The sequence below is a fragment of the Hemitrygon akajei genome, chromosome 5 (assembly GCF_048418815.1).
Source record: "Hemitrygon akajei chromosome 5, sHemAka1.3, whole genome shotgun sequence".
In the NCBI taxonomy this organism is placed as follows: Eukaryota; Metazoa; Chordata; class Chondrichthyes; order Myliobatiformes; family Dasyatidae; genus Hemitrygon; species Hemitrygon akajei.
In genome coordinates, this window is record NC_133128.1 from 121,514,230 (window position 1) to 121,539,511 (window position 25,282).

At 47.4% G+C, this 25,282-nt stretch overlaps 1 protein-coding gene across 1 annotated transcript; it reads right to left on the reverse strand.

Annotated features, from left to right (window-relative positions):
* Nucleotides 1-15,053: 15,053 nt before the first annotated feature.
* Nucleotides 15,054-22,538, reverse strand: LOC140728120 (endogenous retrovirus group 3 member 1 Env polyprotein-like). The gene is made up of 2 exons (XM_073046334.1): nt 21,790-22,538; nt 15,054-17,572 (listed from the first exon to the last, which is right to left on the reverse strand). The coding sequence occupies exon 2, from the start codon at nt 17,278-17,280 to the stop codon at nt 15,610-15,612; it is 1,671 nt and encodes a 556-aa protein (XP_072902435.1). The 5' UTR covers nt 17,281-17,572; nt 21,790-22,538; the 3' UTR covers nt 15,054-15,609.
* Between the last annotated feature and the right edge of the window lie 2,744 nt (nt 22,539-25,282).

A 25,282-nucleotide genomic window follows, 5' to 3' on the forward strand; every position in this document is an offset into this window, starting at 1 on the left:
TGGCTCCACACTGGCATTATGCCTCCACACTGTCATTATCCCTCCACACTGGCATTATCCCTGCACACTGGCATTATCCCTCCACACTGGCATTATGGCTCCACACTGGCATTATCCCTCCACACTGGCATTATCCCTGCACACTGGCATTATCCCTCCACACTGGCATTATCCCTGCACACTGGCATTATGCCTCCACACTGGAATTATCCCTGCACACTGGCATTATGCCTCCACACTGGCATTATCCCTCCACACTGGCATTATCCCTGCACACTGGCATTATCCCTCCACACTGGCATTATCCCTGCACACTGGCATTATGCCTCCACACTGGAATTATCCCTCCACACTGGCATTATCCCTCCACACTGGCATTGTGCCTCCACACTGGCATTATCCCTGCACGCTGGCATTATCCCTCCACACTGGCATTATCCCTGCACACTGGCATTATGCCTCCACACTGGCATTATCCCTCCACACTGGCATTATCCCTGCACACTGGCATTATCCCTCCACACTGGCATTATCCCTCCACACTGGCATTGTGCCTCCACACTGGCATTGTGCCTCCACACTGGCATTATCCCTGCACACTGGCATTATGGCTCCACACTGGCATTATCCCTCCACACTGGCATTATCCCTGCACACTGGCATTATCCCTCCACACTGGCATTATCCCTGCACACTGGAATTATGCCTCCACACTGGAATTATCCCTGCACACTGGCATTATGCCTCCACACTGGCATTATCCCTCCACACTGGCATTATCCCTGCACACTGGCATTATCCCTCCACACTGGCATTATCCCTGCACACTGGCATTATGCCTCCACACTGGAATTATCCCTCCACACTGGCATTATCCCTCCACACTGGCATTATCCCTGCAAACTGGCATTATCCCTCCACACTGGCATTATCCCTGCACACTGGCATTATGCCTCCACACTGGAATTATCCCTGCACACTGGCATTATGCCTCCACACTGGCATTATGCCTCCACACTGGCATTATCCCTGCACACTGGCATTATCCCTCCACACTGGCATTATCCCTGCACACTGGCATTATGCCTCCACACTGGAATTATCCCTGCACACTGGCATTATCCCTCCACACTGGCATTGTGCCTCCACACTGGCATTATCCCTGCACACTGGCATTATCCCTCCACACTGGCATTATCCCTGCACACTGGCATTATGCCTCCACACTGGCATTATCCCTCCACACTGGCATTATCCCTCCACACTGGCATTATGGCTCCACACTGGCATTATCCCTCCACACTGGCATTATCCCTGCACACTGGCATTATCCCTCCACACTGGCATTATCCCTGCACACTGGCATTATGCCTCCACACTGGAATTATCCCTGCACACTGGCATTATGCCTCCACACTGGCATTATCCCTCCACACTGGCATTATCCCTGCACACTGGCATTATCCCTGCACACTGGCATTATCCCTGCACACTGGCATTATGCCTCCACACTGGAATTATCCCTGCACACTGGCATTATGCCTCCACACTGGCATTATGCCTCCACACTGGAATTATCCCTGCACACTGGCATAATCCCTCCACACTGGCATTGTGCCTCCACACTGGCATTATCCCTGCACACTGGCATTATCCCTGCACACTGGCATTATGCCTCCACACTGGCATTATCCCTCCACACTGGCATTATCCCTGCACACTGGCATTATCCCTCCACACTGGCATTATCCCTCCACACTGGCATTGTGCCTCCACACTGGCATTGTGCCTCCACACTGGCATTATCCCTCCACACTGGCATTATCCCTGCACACTGGCATTATGGCTCCACACTGGCATTATCCCTCCACACTGGCATTATCCCTGCACACTGGCATTATCCCTCCACACTGGCATTATCCCTGCACACTGGCATTATGCCTCCACACTGGAATTATCCCTGCACACTGGCATTATGCCTCCACACTGGCATTATCCCTCCACACTGGCATTATCCCTCCACACTGGCATTATCACTGCACACTGGCATTATGCCTCCACACTGGAATTATCCCTGCACACTGGCATTATCCCTCCACACTGGCATTATCCCTGCACACTGGCATTATGCCTCCACACTGTCATTATCCCTCCACACTGGCATTATCCCTGCACACTGGCATTATCCCTCCACACTGGCATTATGGCTCCACACTGGCATTATCCCTCCACACTGGCATTATCCCTGCACACTGGCATTATCCCTCCACACTGGCATTATCCCTGCACACTGGCATTATCCCTCCACACTGGCATTATCCCTGCACACTGGCATTATGCCTCCACACTGGCATTATCCCTCCACACTGGCATTATCCCTGCACACTGGCATTATCCCTCCACACTGGCATTATCCCTGCACACTGGCATTATGCCTCCACACTGGATTTATCCCTGCAAACTGGCATTATGCCTCCACACTGGCATTATCCCTGCAAACTGGCATTATCCCTGCACACTGGCATTATCCCTCCACACTGGCATTATCCCTGCACACTGGCATTATGCCTCCACACTGGAATTATCCCTGCACACTGGCATTATCCCTCCACACTGGCATTGTGCCTCCACACTGGCATTATCCCTGCACACTGGCATTATCCCTGCACACTGGCATTATGCCTCCACACTGGAATTATCCCTCCACACTGGCATTATGCCTCCACACTGGCATTATCCCTCCACACTGGCATTATCCCTGCACACTGGCATTATCCCTCCACACTGGCATTGTGCCTCCACACTGGCATTATCCCTGCACACTGGCATTATGCCTCCACACTGGCATTATCCCTGCACACTGGCATTATCCCTCCACTGGCATTATCCCTGCACACTGGCATTATGCCTCCACACTGGAATTATCCCTGCACACTGGCATTATCCCTCCACACTGGCATTGTGCCTCCACACTGGCATTATCCCTGCACACTGGCATTATCCCTCCACACTGGCATTATCCCTGCACACTGGCATTATCCCTGCACACTGGCATTATGCCTCCACACTGGAATTATCCCTGCACACTGGCATTATGCCTCCACACTGGCATTATCCCTCCACACTGGCATTATCCCTGCACACTGGCATTATCCCTCCACACTGGCATTATCCCTGCACACTGGCATTATGCCTCCACACTGGAATTATCCCTGCACACTGGCATTATCCCTCCACACTGGCATTGTGCCTCCACACTGGCATTATCCCTGCACACTGGCATTATGCCTCCACACTGGCATTATCCCTGCACACTGGCATTATCCCTCCACACTGGCATTATCCCTGCACACTGGAATTATCCCTGCACACTGGCATTATCCCTCCACACTGGCATTGTGCCTCCACACTGGCATTATCCCTGCACACTGGCATTATCCCTCCACACTGGCATTATCCCTCCACACTGGCATTATCCCTGCACACTGGCATTATCCCTCCACACTGGCATTATCCCTCCACACTGGCATTGTGCCTCCACACTGGCATTGTGCCTCCACACTGGCATTATCCCTCCACACTGGCATTATCCCTGCACACTGGCATTATCCCTCCACACTGGCATTATCCCTGCACACTGGCATTATGCCTCCACACTGGCATTATCCCTCCACACTGGCATTATCCCTGCACACTGGCATTATCCCTCCACACTGGCATTATGGCTCCACACTGGCATTATCCCTCCACACTGGTATTATCCCTGCACACTGGCATTATCCCTCCACACTGGCATTTTCCCTGCACACTGGCATTATGCCTCCACACTGGAATTATCCCTCCACACTGGCATTATGCCTCCACACTGGCATTATCCCTCCACACTGGCATTATCCCTGCACACTGGCATTATCCCTCCACACTGGCATTGTGCCTCCACACTGGCATTATCCCTGCACACTGGCATTATGCCTCCACACTGGCATTATCCCTGCACACTGGCATTATCCCTCCACACTGGCATTATCCCTGCACACTGGCATTATGCCTCCACACTGGAATTATCCCTGCACACTGGCATTATCCCTCCACACTGGCATTGTGCCTCCACACTGGCATTATCCCTGCACACTGGCATTATCCCTCCACACTGGCATTATCCCTCCACACTGGCATTATCCCTGCACACTGGCATTATCCCTCCACACTGGCATTATCCCTGCACACTGGCATTGTGCCTCCACACTGGCATTATCCCTGCACACTGGCATTATCCCTCCACACTGGCATTATCCCTGCACACTGGCATTATGCCTCCACACTGGAATTATCCCTGCACACTGGCATTATGCCTCCACACTGGCATTATCCCTCCACACTGGCATTATCCCTCCACACTGGCATTATCCCTGCACACTGGCATTATGCCTCCACACTGGCATTATCCCTCCACACTGGCATTATGCCTCCACACTGGAATTATCCCTCCACACTGGCATTATCCCTCCACACTGGCATTATCCCTGCACTCGGTCTTCAAGTTTGACCTTCCAAAGTGAATCACCTCACACTTTTCTGAGTTGAATTCTGTCTGCCACTTCACGAAGAGTGAAAATGAAACTATCAATTAACATGCGGGAAAGAAAGAAGCCAGTGTGCTAACTACTAGGAGAGACTGACTACAGTAACTCGCATTAATGGAGGATGCATTCATTAATGCAGGAAACTGGTGCATTAATAGATTATGAAATGGTGCACTAATTAACAAGGGAAAACTGCAGTCCCGGTTGCAGCAAACCAAAACACTAATTATTGCAGGCAAACGGTCTTAAACAATGCATGAAATAATGCAGGGAAGTGTTGCACTGAGTAACATGGGTATTAATGCAGGGGTCAGCAGTACTAATTAACAATGGAAACTACTTGTGATAATTTACACCGGAAATCAGTGGGCAAGTTAGTACGGGGATTGGATGCACCACTGGGTGCAAGGAACATTTCAACAATTTTGCACCAGGATAGAGCTGGTTAACCTTGCTATTTGTGCAATAATTAATTCAAAGTTCAGAGTGTATTTACAATACAACCTTGAGATTCGTCTTCTCACTGACAGCCACTAAACAAAGAGACCCAAAAGAATCCATTTCAAAAAAAGACTGTCAAACACCCAATGTGCAGAGAAAAAAAAATCGCGCAAACAATAGAAGTAAGCAAGCAGCACTCAGAACTGAGGTTTTACAAAAGTGAGTCCACAGGGATGAAGCTGGAGCAGGCAACGGTCCCAGTTCAGTGCAGAGGCAAGTAAACATCGCAGAGCAGCAAGTAGAACCAGCTCGTCCCTCGTCTCCAGTCCCGACACCCTGACCTTTACAATCTGGCACTTAAATCGTCCAAACATTGGGTTGCTCTTCACTCTCGGACCCGGGTCCTGTCGCTTTGATACGTTCTGGGGCCTGGGCCCCGCTGGCACGATTTGGCCTGTGTCCAACATTTCTAATTCAGCCCAGTATTTAAATCGATCAAACCCCAGATCTTTCCTCACTCTCGGGGACAGGCCTGGATTCCGCCTCAACTCTGTCTCGCCTCTCCACTTACTAGAAAAAGTGTTATGAATAAAGTGTTTAGTTGTTTTCTTTGTCTTGTTTGCTGCTGATAAGCAGTCACGGAGCTTCACCAGTGCCACTGTAAATCAGAACGAATGCAGGAAACAGCAACGGGGTGATTAACACAAGGAACTGAAACACTAGCTAGTGTCGGAACCCTAATTAACTGATTAAGACCCTAAGACCTAGGAGCAGAATTAGACCATTTGGCCCATCAAGTCTACTGTGCCATCCCATCACAGATGATATATTATCTCTCAACCTCACTCACCCGCCTTCTCCCCGTAACCTTTGATGCCCTGACTAATCAAAATCCAATCAAATTCTGCTTTAAATATACTCAATGACTTGACCACCACAGCCGTCTGTGACAATGAATTCCATAGATTCACCACCCTCTGGCTAAAGAAATTCCTCCTCATCACTGTTCTAAATGGATGTCCCTCTATTCTGAGTCTGTGCCTTCTGATCCTAGACTCATCCACCATAGGAAACCTCCCTACGTCCACTGTATCTAGTGTTTTCAATACTCGATAGGTTTCAATGAGATCCCACTGTCCCACCTTTCTTCCAAACTCCAGTGAGTACAGGCCCAGAGCCATCAAAAACGCTCCTTATACATTAACCCTTTCATTCCCAGAATCATTCTTGTGAACCTCCTCTGGGCCGTCTCCAATGCCAACACATATTTTCTCAGATAAGAGGCCCAAACACAGGAAGCAGATGTGCTCATCCAAACAGGAAAATGGAACTGGAACTGGATCATAAGTAGCAGGTACACTGATCGCCACTGGAAATTGGTGTGGCCATTAACAGGGGAGGCACTAATGGAGATAAATAACACGGTGGGGCAGTCGTAGAGCAGTTAGTATAATTCTGGTGACTCAGGTTCAATCCTCGCTGCTGTCTGTAAGGAGCTGGTTCGTTCTACCGGTCATAGCGGGGCTTACTCTGGGTGCTCTGGTTTCCTCCCACAGTCCAAAGACGTACCGGTTAGGGTATGTAAGTTGTGCCAATGCTACGTTGGTGCGGGAAGCATGGTGCCACTTGTGGGCTGCCCCCAGCACATCCTTGGACTACGTTGGTTGTGAGTGCAATACGATGCATTCCACTGTATCTTTTGAAGTTTCGATGTAATCTGACAAATCTTTAACTACACTAAACCCACTTGATTCTCCACATTCTCATCAGTCAGATTCTGCAGAAAGTTGCTCGCGTCTTCCGGCGGAGCAGTAGCGTAGTGTTTAGCTTAGCGTGACTATACCTGCAAGATCAGGGTTCGATTATCATCGTTGTCGATGAGGAGTTTGTATGTTCTCCCCGTGATCGCTTGGGTTTCCTCCGGGTGCTCTGGTTTCCTCCCACATTCCAAGGACGTAGAGGTTAGTAGGCTAATTGGTCACACGACAGAGTTTAATTGCTTGAGTCTACTCTCAGTTTTTGACGCAAGATGGGGGGGTGTTGATAATTGTTGAGCACTGTATTGTACGGGGGGATTGGAACAGGCTGGTGATTAATGAGTGTAGTATTGCATGGACGGGAGGGTGGTAGGCTGATAATTGGTGAGTGCAGTATTGCATGGAGGGGAGGACTGTAGGCTGATGGGGAATGTGAAGTGTGTTTTCCGAGCATTGAATTGACTCGCCCAACTTGGGCTGTGAAGTCAGCCTCTCCCTCTTGAATTATCTCCCCCCGTTTCCCCCAATGCACCGCTGACTGCCTTACAGGAGCAAAGAAACTACCAGTGTGGTAGAAAATTGGCGGGAGATGATCGTTCTAAATTCGGTCCAGTGTGGCAATTTTTGAAGAGAAGGGTTCTAGGCTTGGGCCTAAGCCTACGCACAATTCTGAAAAGGTTAATGATGAAGAATTACAATCTTCTGAGTCATTTTACAGAACTGATGCAACAAGGGTCTGTCTTTTTTCACAAAACTGTAAAATTTTATTCACACGACAAATACACAAAGTACAAACATGAAGTACTTACAAGACAGTGAATAAATTCAAATTAAAATATGATTACTACTGTCTATAAAACAGTCAATTCCCTGGGGGAGGGCCCACTGCTCCCAGAAATCTCCCACTGTACCCATTGTGACTACATGCTCCCTCTCCAAGGACAGCCAGACATAAACATATCCTCGGAAGAGGGGTGGGGCAGTGCCCTCCACTTTCCGCCAACTAGACCTGTAAATGGCCATTCTGGCCAGGCCCAGGAGCAAGCCCACCAGGGGATCCTCCTCGTGACCCACCCCCTCCATACTGAGGTATATGAGGAGCATGGGGATGAAGTGCAAACAGAACCTGAGCAGCAGCCCCTTCAGATACTCAAACAGGGGCTGTAACCTCTCACACTCCGTGTACGCGTGGTACACTGACTCCTCCCGGACACAGAATGGACAGGTGGACGGGGTGTCAGTGAACCTGCTTAAAGGCTTGCTGCTCTGCGATGTTTACTTGCCTCTGCACTGCACTGAGAGAGAGGAAGGATATCAAAAAGAATGGGACTCAACCTTGCCTCCAGCTGTGGCCCAGGACTGAACACACCCCTCCAGCTGTGGCCCAGAACCAGACACACCCCTCCAGCTGTGGCCCAGAACTGGACCCACCCTTCCAGCTGTGGCCCAGAACCAGACGCTTCAGTCCAGCTGTGGCCCAGAACCAGATGCTTCGGTCCAGCTGTGGCCCAGAACTGGACATATCCCTCCAGTTGTAACCGATCCAGTATTTACCAAGGTTCACCGTGACTTCTGTGCTCCTGTACTCTGTCTCTACAGCCTGGGATCCCGGGGACATTTCACCCACTTTCCCCAGAGAGGCATACAGCAGATACCAGTCCTTCAGCTCAACAGGTGTATTCCAACCAATGTTCCCGTCTAACCTTCTTCAATCACTTCCTCTGGCAATTTGTTCCATACTCTCGCCACCCCTTGGGTGAAAAAGTTGCCCCTTAAACTCCTATTCAGCCTCGTCCCTCTCACATTGGCAAATGCAAAGTTAGAATTCATTTTGAGAGGACTAGAATATAAAAGCAAGGCTGAAGCTTTATAGGCATTGGTCAGAGCACCACCCTTGTGTAAAATACTTAACTGTGAAATACCCCCTCTACTTTCTTCCAATTATTTTAAAATTACGTCCCCTTTTCACAGAGGGTGGTGATTTTCTTAGAAAAATAGAGGGCTATAGGTAACCTGAGGTAATTTCTAAAGTAAGTACATGTACAGCACAGCACTGTGGGCTGAAGGGCCTGTACTGTGTTGTAGGTTTTCTATATTTCTACATGCAGTGAGCTGCCAGGGGAAGTGGTTGAGACAGGCATCTCTACTTTCTGCCCTGGGTAAAAGTCTAGGGCTATCCACTCGATCTTATCAACTTGTATGCCTCCATCAGATCACCTCTCATCCTTCTCTCCACAGAGAAAAGCCCCAGCTCACTCAACCATTCTCATGTCATGCTCTCTAATCCAGGCAGCATCCTGGCAAATCTCCTCTGCACCCTCTCTAAAGCTTCCACATCCTTCCTATAATGAGGCAACCGGAACCAAACACAATATTATGTCGTAAAACACAGGAGCAAAATTAGGCCAGTCAGCCCATCAAGTTTGCCCCACCATTCCATCATGGCTGATTTATTATCTCTCTCAACACCGTTCTCCTGCCTTCTCCCCGTAACCTTTGATTTCCTGACTAATCAAGAACCTATCAACCTCTGCTTTAAACATACTCAATTACTTGGCCTCCATTGCCGTCCACAGCAATAATATCCATCAATTCACTAGCCTCTAGCTAGAAACATTCCTCCTCAGCTCTGTTCCAAATGAACATCCTTCTGTTCTGTGTCCGTTCCCTCTGGTCCTAGACTCTCCCACTATAGGAAACATCCCCTCTGCATGCACACACAGGAGAAAATCTACAGATGCTGGACATCCAAGCAACACACACAAAATGCTGGAGGAACTCACCAGGCCAGGCAGCATCCATGGAAAAGAGTAAACAGTCGACGTTCCAGGCTGAAACCCTTCATCAGAGCTGGAATAGTCTGGTTGCTCTCTACATCCACTGTCTAGGCCTTTCAATATTCAATAGATTTCACTGAGATTTCCCCCTCATTCTTCTAAACACCAGTGAGTACAGGCCCAGAGCCATCAAATGTTCCTCATATGCTAACCCTTCCATTCCCATAATCATTCTTGTGAACCTCATCAGGACCCTTTCCACTGCTAGCTTTCCTTAGATAAAGGGCTCAGAACTGCAGGCAATACTCCAAGTGTGGTCTGACCAATGTCTTATAAGGCCTCAGCTTGTTGCTTTTATATTCTAGTCCTCTCAAAAAGAATGCTAACATTGTGTTTGCCTTCCTCACCACTGACTCAACATACAAGTTAACCTTCAGGGAATCCTGCATGAGGACTCCCAAGGTCCTTTGCACCTCTGATTTTTGTATTTTCTCCCCATTTAGGAAATAGTCTTTGCCTTTATTCCTTCCACCAAAGTGCATGACATACACTTCCCTACTCTGCTTTCAGTCTGCCACTTCTCTGCCCATGCTCCCAATCTGTCCAAGTCCTTCCTCAGACACCCTGCTTCTTCAACACTACCTGCCCCTCCACCTATCTTTGTATCATCTGCAAACCTGGTCACAATGCCATCAATTCCGTCATCCAAATTGTTCATATATAGTGTGAAAAGAGGTAGTCCCAATACAGACCCCTGCGGAACACCACTATTCACCAGCAGCCAACCAGAAAAGGCCCCCTTTACTCCCACTCTCTGCATCCTGCCAGTCAGCCAATCCATGCTAGTATCTTTCCTGTGATACCCTGGGCTCTTATCTTGTTATGCAGCACAAACAAGAGAAAGCCTGCAGATGCTGGAAATCCGAGCAACACACACAAACTGCTGCAGGAACTCAGCAGGCCAGACAGCATCTATGGGAAAAAAAAAGTCAACATTTTGGGCTGAAACCCTTTGCTAGCTTGCCTTCATATTTCACCTTTTCTCTCCTTATTGTTTTTAGTTGCTTTCTGTTGTTTTTTTTTAAACTTCCCAATCCATTAACTTGCCACTCATTTTTGCTGTATTATGTGCCTTCGCTTTGGCTTTTATACTGTCTTTGACTTCCCTTGACAGCCACGGTTGCCTCATTCTTCCCTTAGAATATTTCTTCATCCTTGAGATGCATCTGTCCTGTGCCTTCCAAATTGCCTCCAGGAACTCCAGCCATTGCTGTTCTGCCATCATCCCTGCTAGTGTCCCCTTCCAATCAACTTTGACCAGCTCCTCTCATGCCTCTGTAATTGCCTTTACTCCACTCTAATACTGATCCATCTGACTTTATCTCCTTCTTCTATAACTGCAGGCGCAGTGTGAATTTTGTCATATTATGATCACTGGCTCCTTGAGGTTCCTTTACCTTAAGCTCCCTAATCAAATCTGGTTCATTGCACAACACCCAATCCAGAATTGCCTTTCCCCTGGTGGGCTCAACCTCAAGCTGCTCTAAAAAGCCTTCCTGTAAGCATTCTACAAATTTCCTCTCTTGTGATCCAGCACCAACCTAATTTTCCCAATGTACCTGCATACTGAAATCCCCATGACTATTGTAATATTGTCCTTATTACATGCTTTTTCCATCTCCCTTTCTAATTTATTCCTACATCCTGGCTACCATTCAGAGGCCTGTATAGAACTCACATCAAGGTCTTTTTACACTTGTAGTTTCTTAACTTTACCCATAAGGACTCTACATCTTCCAATTCTATGTTACCTCTTTCTGAGGATTTGATTTGATTTTTTACCAACAGAGCCACCCCTCCTCCTCTGCCTACCTGTCTGTCCTTTCAATACAAGATGTATCCTTGGATGTTAAGCTCCCAAGTATGATCTTCTTTCAGCTATGACTCAGAGATGCCCAGAATGTCATATCTGTTAATCTCTAACTGCACTACAAGATCATCTCTTGTTCTGTATACTGCATGCATTCAAATGTAACACCTTCAGTGCGGTATTCATCATCCTTTTCAATTTTGCCTCCATGTTACACCTCAACTCATCCCACTCACTGCAGTTTTGCTCTATTATGCCTGTCCCTCACAGTCTCCCTACACAATGCATTTTGTATACCAACTGCTCCATCCATAGCCCTGTCCCTACGGTTCCCATCCCCTGCCAAATTAGTTTAAACCCTCCCCAAAAGCTTTAGTAAATCCGCCTGCAAGGACATTGCTCCCCCCTCAGTTTCAGGTGTATCCCATCCTTTTTGTACGGGTCAGACCTTCTCCAGAAAAGATCGTAATGATCCAGAAATCTGAAACCCTACCCCCGCACCACTTCTTCAGCCATTGTACTGTTATTACTACCTCTGAAGAGAAGTTCCACTCTTCAACGTCTTCTCTAACTCCCTATACTCCAAGTGTGGTCTAGCCAGGGTTTTATAGAGCTACAAGGTTACCTTGCAGCTCTTGGGGACTCAATACCCCGAATGATGAAGGGCAACATACCATTATCAACGAGTGCAGCAACTTTGAGGGATCAATGGACACAGTCTTTAAGATCTCCTTGTTCCTCCACACAGCTAAGAATCCAGCTTTAAACCCTGTGTTCTGCCTTCACATTTGACCTTCCAAAATGAATCACTTCATTCTGCTCCATCTGCCTTCTAAAGGCAAGCCAATTCTGTATCCACAAAGCCAAGTTTCCCTGTAATCCATGCCTCCTGACTTTCTGAACGAGCCTACCATGAGGAACCTTACCAAACACCTTACTAAAATCCATATACACTACATCCACTGCTCTACCTTCATCAATGTGCTTTGTCACATCCTCAAAGAATTCAATCAGGCTCATGAGGCATAACCTGCCCTCACAAAGCTATGCCTACTAACCTTAATCAGACTAATACTTCTCAAAATATTTTTAGTTCCTGTCTCAAAGAACCCACTCCAATAATTTGCTCACCACTGAAGTTAGACTCACTGGCCTATAATTCCCAGGGTTATCCTACTCCCTTTCTTGAACAAAGGAAAAATATTTGCCAAACTACAATCATCTGGAACTACTCCTGTGGGCAGTGAGGACACAAAGATCATCACCAAGGACACAGCAATCTTTTCTCTCACTTCCCACAGTAATCTGGGGTATATCCCGTCTGACCAGGGAGACCTAGCCATCCTAATGTTTTTCAAAACTTCCAGCACACCCTCTTTCTTAACATGTTCAAGCATATCAGCCTGTTTTATGCTGTCCTCACTAATGGTAAGGACCCTCTCACTGAAGCAAAGTGTTCATTAAGGACCTCCCCTACCTTCACTGCCTCCAGGCATATGTTTCCTCTTTCGTCCTACTCTCACTCCAGCCATCCTCTGGTTCTTCACACACATGTAGAACACCTTGGGGTTTTCCTTAATCTACACTCCGAGGTCTTCTCATGCCCCCTCCTAGATCTCCTACGTCTATTTTTCAATTCCGTTCTTGGCTACTTCTAGAGCCCTTTCTGATCCTTGTACCAAGATCTCTGGCTATTCCCCCTCCCCCCCTTTAGAATGGTGTGGGCCTGATCTGAGACATCTCTGACCCTGGCACCAGGGAGGCAACATACCACCTGGGTGTTTCTTTCACGTCCACAGAATCTCCTGAATGCTGCACCAGCTATTGAATCCTCTGTCACCACTGCACTCCTCTGCCCACATCCACTTCCCTTCTGAGCCACAGAGACAGACTTGATGCCAGAGACCTGGTTGCTGTTCCCTAGTAGGTCGTCCCCCATCAACAGTACCCAGAGTGGTACACTTATTATCGAAGGTAACGGTCACAGAGGTACTTTGCATTGTCGGCCTCTTCCCTTTCCCTCTCCTGACAGTCACCCAGCTACCTGCCTCCTGCAATTTAGGGGTGACTACTTCCATGTAGTTTCTATCACATCCTCATTCTCCCATATGAGAACAAAGGTCCTTCTCTAAGAAGCCACAGCTTAATGCCCTTCTTGCAGATGGAGTTATCAGAGAGACTAGAGGTCTCCCACAGCTCCCACATCTCACACAAAGAACATACCACTAACCCTCGACCCCTAATGAATCTCAATATCTCAAGCCCACCGAAAATTTTGACCACAAGACATTGGAGCAGAATTAGGCCACTTGTCCCATCGAGTCTGCTCCACCATTCAATCTTGGCTGATCCTTCTTTCCCCTCCTCACCCTTCTCCTCGTAACCTTTGATGCTGTGGCCAGTCAAGAACCTAACAATCTCCACCTTAAATACACCCAGTGATCTGGTCTCCAGAGTTGCCTGTGGTAATAAATTCCACAAATTTCTCTGCATCTCTGTTTTAAATGGATGTCCCTCTATCCTGAGGCTGTGCCCTCTTGTCCTAGACTCCCCCACCATGGGAAATATCCTTTCCACATCTACTCTGTCTAGACCTTTCTACATTCAAAAGGTTTCAATGAGATCCCCCTCATCCTTCTGAATACCAGCGAGTACAGACATTCCTCATGTGATAACCCTTTCATTCCCAGAATCATCCTTGTGAACCTTCTCTGAACCCCCTCCAAGGTACTGCCTCACCAGTGCCTTATAAAGTCTCAGCATCACATCCCTGCTCTTGTTTCCTAGACCTCTTGAAATAAATGCTAACATTGCATTTGCCTTCCTCATCACTGACTCTACCTGTAAGTTAACCTGTAGGGTGTTCTGCACAAGGACTCCCAAGTCCCTTTGCATCTCAGATTTTTGGACTTTTCTCCCTGTTTAGAAAATAGTCTGCACATTTATTTCTACTACTAAAGTGTACGACCATGCATTTTCCAACACTGTATTGCATTTGCCACTCTCTTACCCATTGTAAGAAGAGAAAGGGTTAAGGTTAGACTGTGCTAAGATCTAAGCTTACAAAACATATGCTGACACATTGCTAAATAAGGATATAAGATTCTTGCAAAACTGTATAGGTACAATCTGTACCTTGTGGTAATCATGAAGAACTAAAAAGGAGTCATTAAGCTAGGAGCTGAGAGCGGAGGTGGATGAAACAGATGGAGATAAGCTGTACTCTTGTGGCTAACTCCAAGGCCGATGAGTGTTTGAAAACTTGGCAGACATGGCTCTGCGGATGGCTAACTCCAAGGACAGAGGATATGAGAAAATGTGTATGTGACCCCCGAAATGTACAAGCCTGTGGGGAGGGGGAGAGTGGAGCTGACTATGAATAATTGTAGGAATGATACAGCAACTGAGGGACACGTGATAACCTACTTGAAACTGTATAAAAGGAAATGAAATGTAATGCTCTGGGCTCAATACTGCTGGAGCAGTTTTGGGTCCGACTCTGCAGACTCGTGAAAAATAAAGCTTTGCCGCTTTGCAGTTTGCTGAGACTCATGGTGTGAGTTATTTCTGACAGCTTGGGGGCTCGAGGGTAGCTGTCAGAAATAACTCACACCATGAGTCTCAGCAAACTGCAAAGCGGCAAAGCTTTATTTTTCACGAGTCTGCAGAGTCGGACCCAAAACTGCTCCAGCAGTATTGAGCCCAGAGCATTACATTTCATTTCCTTTTATACAGTTTCAAGTAGGTTATCACGTGTCCCTCAGTTGCTGTATCATTCCTACAATTATTCATAGTCAGCTCCACTCTCCCCCTCCCCACAGGCTTGTACATTTCGGGGGTCACATACACATTTTCTCATATCCTCTGTCCTTGGAGTTAGCCATCCGCAGAGCCATGTCTGCCAAGTTTTCAAACACTCATCGGCCTTGGAGTTAGCCACAAGAGTACAGCTTATCTCCATCTGTTTCATCCACCTCCGCTCTCAGCTCCTAGCTTAATGACTCCTTTTTAGTTCTTCATGATTACCACAAGGTACAGATTGTACCTATACAGTTTTGCAAGAATCTTATATCCTTATTTAGCAATGTGTCAGCATATGTTTTGTAAGCTTAGATCTTAGCACAGTCTAACCTTAACCCTTTCTCTTCTTACAATTCCACCCTTTTTCTTTTTAGAGTGTGCTAAGGATTTGTCCAGGGATTCCACTCTTCCAGTTCCCTTCCTCGTTGCAACAGCATTTTAGCCGGGTCAGCTGGGTTCCCTGGCTGCATTACCTGTACTATTACTCGCGTTATTAATGCTCTCAAGCAGGGTATTAAGCATGGTAATATGATTATCATTATGAGTATTCCGCCTAATATTAACAGGGCTATTCGCCACCAGCTTCCTCCCAGCAGACTATCCAGCCAACTCAGGTTCCCTAAGGATCTCCAAGTTTGTACTGGCACATGGGCCAACTTCCGAATTTTGTCGGATATTTTCAACACTGCCTTTCCATTATCATTTATCTTTAGGCAACAGTTTGTCAGATTGAACTTTCCACAGACCCCTCCCTCGGAGGCCAATAGGTAATCCAATGCTAATCGATTTTGGTATATGGCTGTTCTCATCTGGCTTTGCTGCTCAGCCAGCAATTCCAGAGCCAATGCGGTTTGGTTGGTGATCACCTCTACTACAGCTTGTAGGCGTATTATTCGATTTAACATATATACCGGGGTTCGGTAACCCCATGACCCATCCTGGGCCCAAGTTGCTGGTCCGTAATATTCAATGATGCGTGCTGGAGGCCACTCGTCGCCCCATTCTCCCACCTTTATCTCCCGCTTCTCCCTTCTCAGTGAGTCAAATAACTTGATTCCCAATTCCCTATCTTCATCCTGGGGTAGGAGGAAGAACTCTGGCCTTCTAAGGCCTAAGAAACAAACTCCTCCCCATCCTTTCGGCAATTTGGTGTATGCCTGATTCCCACAAATCCAGAACAGACCTTCTGGGACAAATCCTCCTTTCCTTGCTTTCCGCCAGGCTTTCCAAACACTGGGAATTCCTTCGTACGGGTTATGCCCACTGCAATTCCAGATTCCCGAATTGTTTCCCATAGCCGTACAATTGTCCTTTGCCCCTTTAGTTATGTACCAAGTCGGCTCCTCGGGCCACCAAGTGGCATTATTTTTTGTTTTAGCCAACTTTATACTCTGACATGGGCTTTCTCCTACTTTCACCTTCCCTTTTCTTTCTACACATACTTGTCCTTCCGGATAGTTTGTTAACTTCCATTCTTGCGTCCTCCCAGTCCTTTTCTTATCCCAATCATGAGCCAATAGCTCCCACACACTCAAACTCTCACCTATCCATGGCCATTGCTCGCTCATGTGGGGTCCCCCACAAACCCAACAGTCACTTACATTTAAACTTGTAGCTATTCGAGTTGCTAAGTCTATAAACAGGTTTTCCTTCATTTCCGGTCTTGTTTTTCCATAGGTTCCCCATTCTTCTCTGACTCCACCAAACTCTGCCCTTCCTTTTTCTTTCCTTTCACATATCCATTCTGTCTCAGGGCATGTACTTTCTCGTACACTCCAACTTCTCCCTTCTCCTTTTTCTTCTCTCACTGATCCACCGGGGTATCCCCTGTTCTTTCTCAGGGTATATTTTATTCCTCCCTCTTCACATTCCTCTTTTTCTTTTCCATAACATTGGTCATTTACATGTGAATGTGACACAAGGGCCCCGGGTCGTTCTTTTCCTTTCTCCAAAACTCGGTTCTTACACTTGTCACATTTCCCTTCTATTTTTCCCACATACAGAATTAAATATATTACAGTCAATAATGTAACAGTCCACATTGAGTTCATTTTTGTTGCCTTTTCAGTTTCACCACCAACGGTTCTTCACTGGGAACACAGGTCCACTCCGTGTGTCCCTCAGGCTTAACTGGTCCCTTTATTCTGGATGCGTGGGTCCACCCTTTCTCTTTTGTTCGTACGGCCGCCTCGGTGGTTAACAGGACCTGGAAAGGGCCTTCCCACTGTGGTTGTAACTTCTCCGGCTTCCAGGTCCGTACCAGAACCCAATCTCCAGGCACGATCTGATGTAAAGCAAAGTCGAGCGGCGGAGTCTGGGCCAAGAGACCCTTCTTCCGCAGTTCTGCAAAGGAACGAGATAGTGCCAGTAAATAGTTCCTTATAAAAATATCACCCCCTTGTAGCGTGGGGTACCCTTCTACCTTATTCCAATACGGGAGTCCAAACAGCATTTCATAGGGGGAGATTCCTATATCCTTCCTGGGTGCTGTTCGGATTCTTAACAGGGCGATGGGGAGACACTTAGTCCAGGGTAACTTGGTTTCTAGCATTAATTTGGTCAATTGCGCCTTTAAGGTACTGTTCATCCTTTCCACCCGTCCCGAACTCTGGGGATGCCACGGGGTATGGTATTTCCATTGGATACTCAATGCATCACAAATCAACTGGTGCGTCTTGGAGGCAAAGTGTGTCCCTCTGTCCGAGTCTATGGACCCCATGATCCCATATCTGGGGATTATGTTTTCTAGTAGTATTCGGGCTACTGTAGGCGCATCGGCCTTTGTGGTCGGGTATGCTTCCACCCAGTGGGTAAAATGATCCACTATTACTAACAGGTACTTCCATCTCTGCACTGAGGGTAGTTCGGTAAAGTCGATCTGGACTCTATGGAACGGTCTCATGGCCAGTGGCTGGCCACCTCTTGGAGTGGATCGCATCACTTTCTTGTTTATCCGCTGGCACGTCGGACATCCAGTTATCTCTTGCTGGGCCAGTGTGTATATTCCTTTGCATACATAGTCCCTCAGAATTGTGTCGCACATGGCCTGTACTCCCCAGTGGGTTTGATGGTGCAACTGTTGGAGGATGTTGCGGGTTACTTCCTTATTTAGTACCTGTCTCCCATCCGGGACCGTCCATTTACCATCAGTGTCTTTTCGGGCTCCTAGTTGGTTCATGCTATCAATCTCTATTTGGGTAAACATAGGTTGTTTAGTAAGTCCTTCCCTCACTGGTATCAAGGTCAGGAGTTGGATCGGGTCTTCAACGGCTGCTCGTTTGGCCTCCCCATCGGCTAGACGGTTCCCTACTGCTTCAGGTGTTGATCCTTTTTGGTGTCCGGGTACATGTACTACCGCAATCTCAGTTGGTAGGGCCAGGGCTTCCAATGTCATACTTATCATTTGCTCGTGTGCCAGTCCCTTTCCTCTGGCCGTTATCAGTCCTCTTTCTTTCCATATCTTCCCAAAGGTATGTACTATCCCATAGGCGTACTTAGAGTCAGTGTATATTGTTCCGATCCTCTTCTCCAATATCCTCAGAGCCCTCTGGAGTGCGTATAATTCGCATGACTGGGCCGACCAGTTTCCCGGTAATCTCCCGGACTCCACTATTCTTTCAGTCTCTCCGTCAATGATGGCATATCCGCTGTGCCGTACTCCATCAATACATCGTGAGGATCCATCTATATACAATTCCTGTCCTTCTCCCAGGGGAACTTCCTGTAAGTCCTCCCGGCTCTTTGTTTGCAAGTCCAGCAATTCAATAGAGTCGTGTTCTGACTCCTTTTCTTCTAGTCCTCCATAGAGGAACTGGGCTGGGTTGCAACTGGAATCCTTTGCGAAGTTTAGGTCTTCTCCGGTCATCAGTATAGTTTCGTACTTTAGAATGCGGGAGTCAGTGAGCCACCGATGTGCCTTCTGGGCTAGTAGGGTGCTGACCGAGTGGGGAGAATGCACTGTGATCTTCCCTCCAAAGGTTAGTTTCCGGGCTTCCTCTACCAATACCGCTGTCGCTGCCACTGCTTGGATACAGGTGGGCCATCCACGCGATACCGGGTCTAACATTTTTGACAGGAAAGCCACGGGTTGCCGCTTTCCTCCTCTTAGTTGGGTGAGTACCCCTTGGGCCATTCCTTCGGCATTGTTGACGTACAGCTGGAATGGTTTTTCCAGGGCTGGCAAGACTAACACCGGAGCACGGATCAATTGCCCCTTGATATAGTTGAATTTTTGCTCCTCTTCCTTTGTCCATTTTACTGTTTGCTCATCTTGCCCGAGTTTATCATACAGAAATCTCACCAGGGGAGTATAATTCTCAATCCAGATTCGACAATACCCCACTAACCCCAGGAACTGTCGTATCTCCTTCTTGGTACGAGGTAGCGACATCCCTGTTATTCCAGCTATCCTTTCTGGGGTAATGCTTCGCTGTCCCTTACTGACCCGGTGTCCCAGATACCTTACTTCCTTTTCCACGAATTGTAACTTTTTCTTGGAGACCCGTAGCCCCTTTTTCCCTAGGAAGTTCAGTAATCTGATGGTATCTTCCTGCACCCCTTTCTGTGTTGGCCCGGATAGTAATAAATCATCCACATACTGTAGCAGTTGGTTCTCTGGAGCACATTGGAATTCCGCTAGTACTTGCTCCAAGACCTGCCCGAATAGGTTAGGTGACTCAGTGAATCCTTGCGGCAGGACCGTCCATCTGAGTTGTCTTTTCCGCCCTGTTGTAGGATTTTCCCATTCAAACGCAAACATGTCCCGACTGCTTTCTTCTAGCGGGCAACTCCAGAAAGCATCTTTTAGATCTATTACACTGAACCATTCATGGTCAGGGGAGATTTTACTCATCAGGGTGTACGGGTTGGGTACTACCGGGTATCGGGTCTGGACTACTGCATTTAGACCCCGCAGGTCTTGTACCATCCGATAAGTCCCGTCCGGCTTTCGCACCGGGAGGATGGGGGTATTATATGGCGACATACATTCTTCCAGCAGTCCATCTGCGATCAGCCCTTCAATGACCGGCTGCAGCCCTTTTCTTCCTTCCATCGCAATGGGATACTGCTTCCTCCTTACTGGGCGACCGTCCGGTAGCAAGGTGATCTGTAGAGGGCTGATGTTCAATCCTCCCCTATTTCCCTCTCTATACCACACCTCGGGCTCTATTTTCTGGTCGTCCTCTTCTTTTAATGCGAATAATTTTACTATTATTTCTCCATTGTTCGGCACTGTTCCAATGCCCAGTTGCACTTGCAGGTCCCTTCCTAATAGGTTGAATCCTGCCGAGGGCAGCAGGAGAAGGTCTTGCCTTGTTGCCCTATCTTCATATCCGACTTCCACATTGTCCACAATGGGCACTTGTATCGTTTTTCCTCCGATACCGGATACCTTCATTACTCTTGTTCCTGTTCGGGCGCCGGGAGGTATCTGGATTACACTGGATCTTTCAGCACCCGAATCTACCATAAAGGTTGTATCTGACCCTTGGGGACCTAATTTCAGATTTACCAGGGGTTCCTGTCGATAGTTTCTTCTCCCCAAGGGTAGGAACCCCCGACCCCCCTAGTCTTCGTCCTCCATCATGGCATATGACCTGACCTCTCGCCGATACTTAGGACATTCCCGTTTAAAATGTCCTTCCTCGTTACAGTGGAAGCATCTTAGAGTCCTTCGCGTTTTCCTTCCTGGTTCTTGGCCATTGCCTCGGTCTGACCACGTTCCCCTCTTTTCCCTGTTTTCTGTGGTTACTTGCTGTACTGTCTGAACCATTATCCTAGCGGTCTTTTTCTGTTTCTCCTCGTCTCTTCTTTCCTCTGTGACCCTTTCTTTGCTCCCGAACGGGTCTTCATCTTAGGGAGTCGGGACCTCGGGGGATCCTTTCCTTCCTCTTCCCTCTTTCTGTCTCTATCTATCCATTCTTTTCGCTCCTCATCTCTTTTCTCTTCTTCTTCCTCCCATTCCTCCTCTTCTTTCTCTCTCTCCTCTTCCGCCTGCCGTTGCGGATCATCCGGATGCGGAGCACTAGCAGCTTGTTCGGGCTGCTGGGGCCGGGGAACATAAGGGGGAGGTAGATGATTCAACACTTCCCAAGGAGGCTCTTCCTCCTTAGTTTTAGTTTCTAGTTTAAAACTTCTTGCGGAGTCTCCTGGTCCGGGAACCCAGCAAGAGGCATACTCATTTTCTTCCTCTCTCACATTTGGTTTAGAGTTTACATATATGTTTAAGGCCTGTCTAACCCAATCCTCATCTGACCCAAATGGTGGCCACCATACCGAGGACCCTTTTATTGGCTGTTTGGACCATGATTTGCAATATTCTACCATTCTCTTTTTCTGCTTTCCCTTTGTTCGTCCATATCCCCATCCTGCAAACATTCTACCGAGGGGGCTATCAGGAGGTACCTTCGGGAACAAACCCGAACTCTCCGGCTCCTCTTCCTTTGAGCTTCCCCCTCCCATTATTCCCTTCCCGGCCCGGTTCTTTTTACTCTAGGTGTCGTCACACCTAGTTTACCCGGTCACACCCACCTAGATCTCAGTTAGCTAGTCTCACTTACCCGGTGTGCCGTAGAACCGTCTCCTTTCCTCCCTGCTTTGCCGCCTTGCGCTGTCCGGATCTCACTCGCTCAAGCCGTTTCAGACGACGAGCAAGGAATCAGGGACTGCCGAACTCGGCAGGGTGCACCTTCTCCGATGTCCTTCCTCTCGCCCTCCACGACCGGAGTGGGGATCCCGGACGAGACCCCCAGCTGTCAGAAATAACTCACACCATGAGTCTCAGCAAACTGCAAAGCGGCAAAGCTTTATTTTTCACGAGTCTGCAGAGTCGGACCCAAAACTGCTCCAGCAGTATTGAGCCCAGAGCATTACATTTCATTTCCTTTTATACAGTTTCAAGTAGGTTATCACGTGTCCCTCAGTTGCTGTATCATTCCTACAATTATTCATAGTCAGCTCCACTCTCCCCCTCCCCACAGGCTTGTACATTTCGGGGGTCACATACACATTTTCTCATATCCTCTGTCCTTGGAGTTAGCCATCCGCAGAGCCATGTCTGCCAAGTTTTCAAACACTCATCGGCCTTGGAGTTAGCCACAAGAGTACAGCTTATCTCCATCTGTTTCATCCACCTCCGCTCTCAGCTCCTAGCTTAATGACTCCTTTTTAGTTCTTCATGATTACCACAAGGTACAGATTGTACCTATACAGTTTTGCAAGAATCTTATATCCTTATTTAGCAATGTGTCAGCATATGTTTTGTAAGCTTAGATCTTAGCACAGTCTAACCTTAACCCTTTCTCTTCTTACACCCATTCTCTTAATCTAAATCCTTCTGCAGCCTATCTGTTTCCTCAATACTACCTGCCCCTCCACCAATCTACGTATCATCTGCAAACTTGGCAACAAAGCCATCTATTCCATCATCTAAATCATTTATATACAGCATAAAAATAAGTGGTCCCAACACCAATCCCTGCAGAATACCACTAGTCACTGGCAGCCAACCAGAAAAGGATCCTTTTATTCCCACTCACTGCCTCCTACTAATCAGCTCTAACCATTCTAGTAACTTTCCTGTAATACCATGGGCTAGTAACTTGGTAAGCAGCCTCACGTGTGGCACCTTGTCAAAGGTCTTCTGAAAGTCCAAACTTACAACATCAACTGCATCCCCTTTATCTATTCTACTTGTAATCTCCTCAAAGAATTCCAACAGATTCGTCAGACAAGACTTTTCCTTAAAGAAACCATGCTGACTTTGTCCTATCTTGTCCTGTGTCACCAAACTCTCCATATCCTCATCCTTAACAATTGACTCAAACATCTTCCCACCCACTGAGGTCAGGCTAACTGGTCTACAATTTCCTTTCTGCTGCCTCCCTCCTTTCTTGAAGAGTGGAGTGACATTTGGAATTTTCCAGTCCCCTGGCACCATGCCAGAGTTCAATTTTTTACTAAGGCTTCCACAAACTCAACCACTACCTCTTCCAGAACCCTAGGGTGCAGTTCATCTGGTCCGGGTGACTTATGCACCCTCAGGTCTTTCAGCTTTTTGAGCACCTTCTCCCTTGTAATACTAACTCCACTCATTTCTCTTCCTTCACATCTGGCACACTGCTAGTGTCTTCCACAGTGAAGACTGATGCAAAATACTCATTTAGTTCATCTGCCATCTCCTTGTCCCCTGTTATTATTTCTCTGGCCTCATTTTATAGCGGTCCCATATCCAATCTCATCTCGCATCTATTGTTCACATACTTGAAAGAGCTTTTGCTAACCACTTTGATGTTGTTTGCTAACTTACTTTCATATTTCATCTCTCGCGCCCCCCCCCCCCCCGATTGTGAAATAAATTCCAAATTCCCTGCTTGCATTTTAATTCTCACGTATAAAGAAGAAGCTACTTGCCTACAGGTTCTCTCTACACTTTTTGCTGTCTCGGTAGAGCAGCCAGCATGATAGGAACCGCGCATCCTGGACATTCTCCCTTCCATCAAACAGAAAATACAAAATCCTGAAATCACGTAGCACCAGACTCAAGGAGAGCTACTAACCTGCTGTTATAAGATATTCAATGGATCCCTAGTGTGATAAGATGGACTCCTCTGCCCTCACAATCTACCTCAATATGATCTTGCAACTTTATTGCTGACCTACACTTTCTCTGTAACACTTCATTCTGCATTCTATTATTGTTTTACTCCAGTTCTACCTCAATGCACTGATGTGATGAATTTATCCTTACGAACAGTATGCAAGACAGGCTTTTCATTTTATGCGGTACATGACAATAATAATCCAATTCCAATTAACTTACCGAGTTGTGATCGCTGTTCCAAAAATGCTCTCCCACTGCAACTCCAATTACCAGGCCATTCACGTTTCCCAAAGTCTGGTATGGCCCCTTCTCTTGGTTGGATTATCTACATTTTGTGTGAAGAAATCTTTCTGGATGCAACAAATTTGGCTGCATCGAAGTCTCGGGCACTTCAGGAGTCCCAGTCAGTATTCGGAGAGTATCAACTACAACTACCCTGTTACATTTTTCGAATGTGTTTACACGTTTCCCTGTATCCCACTGGCTATTGGCGGGGTCTGTATTACGACTCTATCAAAGAGATTGCAACTTCCTCATTCCTGAGCTCTACCAACTTTGTCAGTGGACGAGCCCTCCACCATGTCCTCTCTGTGACATCATCCCTGATCAGTAATGAACCTCCCCCATTGCTTTTACCTCCCTCTCTTTCACTTCCGAATGAGGCTTCAGGAAAAGGCAGGGAACTGTAAGCACAAGAGATTCTGCAGATGCTGGAAATCTAGAGCAACACACACACATGCACAATGCTGTAGGAACTCAGCAGGTCAGGTAGCACCTATACTTCTGGCCAAGATGGCACTGGGCTGTAGTCTCCATTCAGATCATGGTTCAGACTTAGTAATTAGATGCTTTTGGGAACAGAAAAGGGAGTTAGGAGTTGCATTAGGGCTTAGGGACAGTGATGTAGGGGGGGTTAGAGGTCATGCTGGAGTTGAGGGCTCCACTCTGCACTTGAAAGCCAGCAACGAGGATGGATGACCAAGGACAACTGTGGATGTCAAGCGGTCCTGGGATCAGATGCTCTTGCAAGTGTGAGGCACGGGGTCCAGTCCGTCAGCCAGCCTGAAGATCCGCGACCCATCATCAGATAGTCCAGGGGTCAATACCGAAGATTTAAGCCAAAAGGTTGATCAGAAGTCTACAAGTTGGAGTCAAATGGCTGAAGTCTGGAGACCTGTCCTGGTGCTAGAGAACTGTCCATGTGGACGGGAGGATGGCAGAGAGGAGAAGGGTGTGTTTGCTATTGCTTGTTGTATTGTTCTGCCATGCATGGTGGGCTTGCACCGGAACGTTTGGCGACTCTTCCAAGCTGCCCCCTCTAACACATCCTTAGGTGCATTGGTTGTAATACACTGTACGTTTCCAAGTAGATATGATAAATACTGTATATCTGCATCTGAATGGAGAGGAACAAACAATCGATGTTATGGGCCTTTACAACGGGAAAGGAA